This window comes from Cryptotermes secundus, unplaced genomic scaffold (assembly GCF_002891405.2).
Source record: "Cryptotermes secundus unplaced genomic scaffold, Csec_1.0 scaffold693, whole genome shotgun sequence".
Classification (NCBI taxonomy): Eukaryota; Metazoa; Arthropoda; class Insecta; order Blattodea; family Kalotermitidae; genus Cryptotermes; species Cryptotermes secundus.
The window spans coordinates 267,295-275,636 of record NW_019722434.1 but is presented as its reverse complement, the minus strand read 5'-3'; the positions used below and the strand labels follow the sequence as shown (position 1 = coordinate 275,636).

Genomic DNA, 8,342 nt, shown 5'->3' with positions numbered 1-8,342 from the left:
TTCTCGACACAAATATTGTTCTCCTCAGAATATTTCCACTATAAAATATTTATTCATGAAAAATGCTTAGAAAATGAAAATGACAAATTCCAGAAGAGCCTCTCGCGGCCCAGTATAATTGATGCAAGGGCCCCACTACTGGTTGAGAAGCATTGCCCTAGAGTATTCAGTGTAAGATATTGTTTTAAATGCTTTCAATTTTTGGCCTTAATATTTAGTGTATTTCCTTCTGCTTTCAAGTTCTCTCACATGGCAATGTTTCAGTACATGAGGACCCAGTGCCCTCGCACAGAAATGTCACTACTTCAGGACCCAATGGCCTCATATAGCAATGTAACACTACTTGGGGCCCAGTTGTTGCACATGGCAATGTTTCACTAGCAAGTGTCACTGCTGGACCAAGTGATGTCATGAACTAGGAGTGGTGCATTTCATAGCTGATAGTGCTGGACAGACAGAAACGAGAGATGCCATAAATAACTTTATTTGGTGATTGTGATACACTCCCAGTGCCGGTCTACTCTACAGTGAGAACATGCTACTTAAATAACTACCAGCTGGTGTCAGACAGGCACACACCCCACTGATGTATGGGACAGGAAGCTTGAGATCCATTCACTTTACATTGCTGATTGTGTCCCACCACACAATGGAAATCTACTGGCCATTTAAAGCAAAACATAACCTGCAAGCAATATTTCAGCTCAAAGTCTACAGTATTTAAATTATCACCGTTACTGATTTAAGTACTAATATTGTGGAGTATGGAATTCGAAGTTAACGTTCTTTTGAATTATTTTGTTACTAAGTTAAGATTTGCAATTCCATGGTTCCTAACTACTTCTTCTTCTTCTTTTCATCCTCCTCCTCCAGCAATAGCAAGGATTGGGTACATGTCCTGTTCCTAGGTCATCCTGTGTCTTCTTAAGTGAATTTTATTGGTATACCTCTCATGGTAAACATTTAGGGGTCAACCTTTTCCAGTTTCTTTTGTAGGACATACGTTTTGTCCTGTGTTTTCTGTTTCTAGGTGTTCTTATATAGCCTTACCTCTCATTTTACTCCCCAGCATAACTGCAAGCACCAAACTTAGACACCTCATTTTGGGATGTTTATGTCTGTTTCTTGGCACCCATGTCTCGCCACCACACATTACTACTGGCTCTCAAAAATGCATTGTGGATCCCTAATTGTATTTTGGTCTAATATCTTTCTGAACACATCTTCTAATATTTCCATTTAATTTATTATATTTCTGAATATTTTCTTGCAGTTCCATGTTAATATGTTATACACTTCTCTAACTAAATTACCATAAGCTTCAGTATTCAAAATTAAATTCAGTTTTTGAAATACTTTTGGCTGATTATTGCATATCTAATGCATTTCCATTTTGTTTATTGCATGATTGGCTCAGTTTATGTACTGTAGTAACCGCTGTCTTGTTTCCAAGTTGCTGTATGGTGCACCTTCGACCTTATACATTCACATGAAATGAAATATAATGGGATGAAGTCTGATGACCAAGCTGGCTATGGTACTTCTCCTATCAAACTTCCCTGATCTGCATTCAAGCACTCTGTATCCATTGTAACAAAATATACAGGCACTCCATTGTGTTATATTTGCATTTGTCTTTTTTGCTTGAAGAGGAACGATTCATAAAAAAAGCTATAATTCATTCTCCATATAATGTCTGTAAGAAACAGCATTACACATCCCTTAATTAAATGTGGGCCACAGGGATGAATGTCCAGTGTTCCATGTGATGTAAAGTAAAGCTATCCCTGTACCAGGCCGTGAAGGCCCGCAAGATTGTGAGATGTTGAGGGTCCCACACTATCTAGACAATCGGCTCAAAGATGGAGGTAAGGTTGTCAGCCTTATGCGCCGGCCACACTTTGCTCCTCAGGAAAATGATTTAATTAATTCCTGGTACTCATTTCTGTTAGAGGCTGAGTAAATCCCAGGGCCTAGTGCGGCTGGAAAGATTGGGTCAACTGAAAAAATCCAGTGACCTCACTGGGACTTGAACCCACAACCTTCCAGCTTGTAGCATAGCCCCTCAACCAACTACACTACCGTGTGCCCTCCAGTGTTCCATGCCATATGTTTATTGCAACTCTGTGTTGAAGGTTGCTTTACACAAGCTCACATGGACAGTCATGTGACTGAGAGTGCAAATTTCTTGTCTTTATGATATTATCATGGTGGAATGAGCCTCATTTATGATCAAAATAAGCTCATAAGCTGCAGTTGTCCTTCCAACCATCTGCAGAATTGTACACACACAGTTGGTGATGCAGAAGGGGTAGAGGCCATGATCATGGAACACCAATCTCTGTGGAACATCTGCATCACTGATACATGTGCTTCATCACACAGCACTGAGTACATCACCTTCCCTTCCCATCACACATATTGCATTTCCTCATGGGAAGGAAAGTGTGTGCCAAAATTCTGTGTACATTTTAAAATATTTCAATGTGGATTTCCAGAATTTGGAAAGCACTGCTGATATTCCACCATTACAGTATCTGTATACAATGTTGATATCTTTGTATAGCTTATGTGTAGATGTGAAAGACATTTGACTAACGCTTTTGAATAATGTGAGACAGTTGCACAAGTCAAGCACAACAATCGAATCAAGAAGTGCATTTTAGTGGTGCTGACAGGCTACATTGCATTGCCTGTAACTTGATTATACTCATAATGATGTCAAGCTGTTTTCTATAGGAAACATTGTCTTTAGATGACCTGTAGAATATGCTCCTGACATCTGGCCATTGTGCAGTGGAGCATACTGTATAATCTGCAGATCCTTATTTTATTGTTTTATGATTTATTTAACATTTTATTATCCCAGATTATATTGCATCAAGTGCCACAATGCTTAGTGAATGGTATATAGGGAAAGGTGTGAAATTATGGGATCATAGCCTAATATGAGCAGTAACCAATATTCAGTTGGAGAGACTGAGGAAAACAATAATAATCAATGTCAGGATAGCTGGTCTCTGGGTTGAGATTTGAACCTTGCCATCCATGAAGCAGGAGTGATATCCAGTGAGCTGCAACATTCAGGTGGAAATTCTACTTATTATTTAGTTCAGAGATTGTTATTACTCTTGTCTTACTTCCAAAACACTGAAGATGAAATTGTATACAATATTTGTTTTGCTGGAGGCACACAGTAGCGTAGTTGGTTGAGGCACTATGCTACAAGCCGGAAGGTTGCAGGTTCAAATCCTGATAAGGTCATTGGATTTTTTCAATTGACCTGATCTTTCCAGACACATTACGGCCCTGGGGTCAACTCAGCCCCTAACAGAAATGAGTACCAGGAATTAAAATAATTTTCCTGGGGAGTGAAGAGCGGCCAGCGTGTAAGGCTGACAACTTTACCGCCATCTTTGAGCCGACTGTCTGGATAATGTGGGACCCTCAATGTCTCATAATGCTATGGGCCTTTATGGCCTGTTACAGGGATAGCTTTACTTTTTTTTATTTGTTTTGCTGTTCCTTTGTGTGGCTGAAACTTCTTATCTATTTCTCAAAAGGAGAAATATGTTTTAAGTAAAGTGCCAAGAAAATTGTGTATACTTCTACATACGAGATGTGAACAGTGGGAAATGGAAACCAGAGGCGAAGGATGTTTGTGGTTTTACTCATATCTCATTGTTAGGATAATTAAGCATAGGAGGTTATGACATGTTCGGGATTAACTAAAGGATGGGTAAACAAGAGACAAATGTGAAATTTTTGGTGGGCACTGTGTGTGGGAAGAGGACAGTATTAAAATTGCCAGCTGTGAAGTGGATGTGTGGTCCTGTCATTATTTACAAATTCTGTGTGTCACTGTATAAGGCACTTATTGTGGTGATCTACCACAGCCCACATCTCAGTTGGCTTAGAATCAATGCTACAGCAGTTCACAAACTTCATTATTCCATGAAGAAAACCCATATATCTCAAATTTCATACTAACATATTGAGTCTCTCTTCTCATATTACCATTTGGCCTCTTCTGCCACCATGCTTATAAAACTTTGGTTTCAGAAATCATTTTGCCTTCAGCAAAGAATGTAATTTAGCATAAACATGGAACCAGAACTGGTATAAAGGAACAACACTTTATGAAACAAAAATATAAGGCACCACTATCTATCTTGTTGTTTTCCTCTTGCCGAACTTGCCACAAGGTAATACTGGCACACAAAACAAGAAGCTTGTTGCACTGTTTGGCAATGTCCATGTACCACACTTTTGGAATCACTGAACTAGGGTCAGGGGTGCTTGCTTCACATACTATAGCCCCACACTCTTCTGTGTTAGTTGTTGCAGTTAATTTGCTGATGGAGTGGCACAATTAGGACCCCTGTTTTGTAGCAGGAAATTCTACTGAGTGAAAGCCACATATATTTTCAGCAGCTCTCAGGCAAGAATAACTAGAGAGAGAGAGAAGTAGTACAGAATATTTTTGGACATAACATTAACTATATTATCTGCAGTGGTTGTTAAATGACTCACCAAGCTTCTGGAAGCATGTCGTGTTTCTTAATGTCTGAAAATATGCGTGTCAAGTCTGTTCAGAAGTGCTGCATTGCCTTCAGTTGAGAACAAAGGACTGCAAAACATCTCACATCAAACACAAAGCTAAAAATTTAATGACTGTAAGACATGTTAGCAAAAATTTTGCTGAAAGGCTTTGTCTTACTGCCCTGAGCAACTTACAAAATAAGCCTTCTTACCATCCTGGTCCAAAAGTAATGTTATTGGTTTCTGGTGTGTGATGCCATGTAGTCCAGCAGAAATTGGAGTAGGACCTACTGCCTGCATTTTCATAATGTACATATGAAAATGAGGGAACATACATAGAGGAAAAGAAAAATAGAAACAGGGCTGCAAGCGAGCCAGTGGCACCATCCCAAGGGCCAGACACTCTTCCCTACTCTGACTGGTTCACTGGCAGCCCTGGTCCTCTCCCTGCCTCTACCTCTGCTTATATTCATACCACTTTTTTCTGTGCTTGGCTTAGTCTGCTACCAAAATATGGAAGCTGCATGTCCCTACGGTCTCTTGGTGCCTATGTACCAGGCTGCATGGCAACACATCCCAGAAGGCAGTAACCTCCATTGTCAGTTCCATGATAATTTCAAATCACAAATATTTATTTCATCTTAACTTGATCTTCTTTTAGTCTGCTTAATTGTTGCCTCATATATTTCAAATGGATTTTCATCTAAAATGCTTCCTGACAATCTGTTCAACCAGAACACCGTTTGTTATAAAGATGTGAACAATACTGCTCTGACACACACACACACACAGATATAGTTTTACAGTTTCATTTTTCATTTTTGTTGTTCACTACATAACAAGGAACACCTAATGTTGCCTGGTTGTGTGGAGTACTGCCCTTTAGCATGTTAGTCATAATGATTCAGTTTTCTGTTATAACATGTCAAAAAGTTCTGGCATGTTGATTGCTTATGTCAGGGGTGTGTTCAGATGGGCTATACATTAGTTAAACCTTATGTCTTCAGTATTATAAAGAAGTGATGAAATTCGTTTAAAATCAGCAATATAATTGATTGCTGGTCATGTGAAATGGATTCAGACTGTCTGATTGTTGGCCTTTCTTGTGTGGACCATAAAGAAAATAGCACTTTACAGTCACTGGGGCACTGGAAAAGAGAGTCAGCCATGCTTTTGCATTCTTGACCATCATGTTAACCTTTATTGCTCAGGAAACAACTGGCTTCCTACCTCAGAGCTGATGGCCACATTTTAATTCAAAGTAACTGTATTACACTATTTTATTGAAATGATGCACCCGTGGACTGTGCACCATTATAGTGATGCATTATACAGCCAATAAAGATGATATTACTGGAATATACTTCAGTCATGTTTGTTTGTTTTACTGTATGCTAATCAAGTGAGCATGCCACCTGTTGGCTGCTTTATGCAACATACTCTAAGTTGGTATTCCCATATTAATTCATTCTATGTTTTCCTGTTCACATACTCTGTACATAGATGTCCTTCTTGTATTAATAATGCAACCACATAAACATATCTTGCATCTGCAGGGACTTATCTCCTTTTATACTAGATAATATGAGTTAATTATGCGGTTTATATTGTTTTTATTTAACGACACTGGCAGTAAGTCAGACCGTATAGTGTCGAGATAGTTTATGTTTTTACTGCAGTTTGTATGATGAGTTTGCCATTGTCACGAACCTTTAACAAACAGATGCGGCAACAGAGGTGTGATGGAGGTAATGTGAGGGAGCAAGCCACCCCTCAGCCAAACTGCCTTCACCCTACATTGTCAGCAGCCTAGTACCAGGAGTAGAAGGGCTGGTGATGGTGGGGCCTGCTCTGGGGCATGAACCCAGATTGATGACTGAAGCTCGTTATTCCGGCAGCTGTACTTGTGTGGTTCGAGTTCATCAGGCTGGCAGGAGGTGGTGTGGCCATGTTCCGGTGGTGATGGTGTGGCTGAGTGGATGCAGGCGTTGTAGTCATTGGCGGCCACGTGGTGCTGGGCCCCATGTCAGATGTTGGAGGGACTACATGGTCAGCATCACCTGGGAACCATCATTAGCATGTAACTGTAACCCAGCATAGCGGCCACAACTTCAGCACATTACACATCACTATTTCGTGGGAATAATAGTACTGTGGAGATGGTAATGCACAACTCTGAAGCTACTGGTTGGATTTCAATTAAACGTTATATAAGTTAAAATATGAAATGTGAGCTTCTGTGTTAATCACTCTGATATGAGCATTATGTTACAACAAGCTCACCCACTTTCTTCAAAACAGCTCATTGGATAAATACATAAAACATGTACATTTTCTCTTTTTAAGGATTATTATTTAACAGTGCTGTCAGTATCAAGGATGTATAGCATCGAAGATCTACCTAAGCTGCATAACTTCCATACGAAATACAAGTGTATTTAATGCGGAGAATATATATATTTAACAAAATACAAGGGGATACAATTGTCTTCAGTTTTTGCGGTGATGTCATATGTTAAAATTCTTAATACTGTAATTTTTAGTTTCATATTTAAGAACTTTTCAGATGTGGTTTTAGTATTATGCTGTGTGACTATGGTTTGTTGGCAATTCTGCAGCAAAAGTAGCCACTCCTAGCATGTGGTTCATTTTAATCCTACAGTGTGTTTGGTGCTGTCTGATGTGCTGTAACACAGGAGATGATTTGGGCATAAGTGCTGACAAGAGAGGAAGGGGGCAAGCTGGGCATCTGCCCTCTCCCCTGAATTTCTGGAAAAACAAGAATTTGGAAAATAAATAAGTGTATCATATATGAATACTAGCACTCAAAACTATTTTTAAAAAAAAATCCTTCTATCTGAAACACTGTAAGAAGATAAGTAAAAGCAGTCATAAATAGTTACACTTATTATTATTTTGCTGGACATTATCCATCATCTTGTCTATTCTAAAAAACGGTCTAGTTTCTATTAAAAACACAACGTTCCGAGAACTGGAATCTGTCCCCGTCTTCAGGTAAAACCTACTCAGTTGGGTCCAATAGACAGAGCTAGCCCCTATCTCCGGACAACTATGCCAATTTCCGAAGGGATTCATAAAAGAAGCACAACTTGATCCATCTGTGAGAGCTAAGAGATATAGAAGCTATCATAATTTGAGGCTAGGCACCAGAGAAAAATATCTAGAATGAAATCATACCGGGAGAGAAGCAATACTCCTTGTGGTATACCAGCACAACAAAATCATCTGAGGGAGCTAAGAAATATTGAAGATATCCTAATTTGAGGCTTAGCACCAGAGAAATATCGTGAATGAAATCATACCGGAAGAGAAGCATGTGGATATCTCTCCCATCTGGGCCCCTGTCATTACAGCAGAAATCAAGAGACTACAGCGACGTCAAGTGTAGTTGGTTTGGGTAACTATTTGTTTCATATGTTGGTACCACAAGGAGTATTGCTTCTCTTCCGGTATGATTTCATTCACGATATTTCTCTGGTGCTAAGCCTCAAATTAGGATATCTTCAATATTTCTTAGCTCCCTCAGATGATTTTGTTGTGCTGGTATACCACAAGGAGTATTGCTTCTCTCCCGGTATGATTTCATTCTAGATATTTTTCTCTGGTGCCTAGCCTCAAATTATGATAGCTTCTATATCTCTTAGCTCTCACAGATGGATCAAGTTGTGCTTCTTTTATGAATCCCTTCGGAAATTGGCATAGTTGTCCGGAGATAGGGGCTAGCTCTGTCTATTGGACCCAACTGAGTGGGTTTTACCTGAAGATGGGGACAGATTCCA

General features: G+C 39.5%; 1 protein-coding gene across 2 annotated transcripts in view; it reads right to left on the bottom strand.

The window, feature by feature from the left end:
• Positions 1–3,451: 3,451 nt before the first annotated feature.
• The window catches only part of LOC111861424 (protein gooseberry), a 48,393-nt gene continuing 43,502 nt past the window's right edge, over positions 3,452–8,342 (bottom strand). Inside the window, exon 7 of one of the 2 annotated variants that reach the window (XM_023845966.2) lies at positions 3,452–6,602. In XM_023845966.2, coding sequence (XP_023701734.1) covers positions 6,352–6,602 — 251 coding nt within the window. In that variant the 3' untranslated portion in view covers positions 3,452–6,351. The remainder of the gene's footprint in view (positions 6,603–8,342) is intronic. The other variant, XR_004512687.1, reaches the window with a different exon arrangement.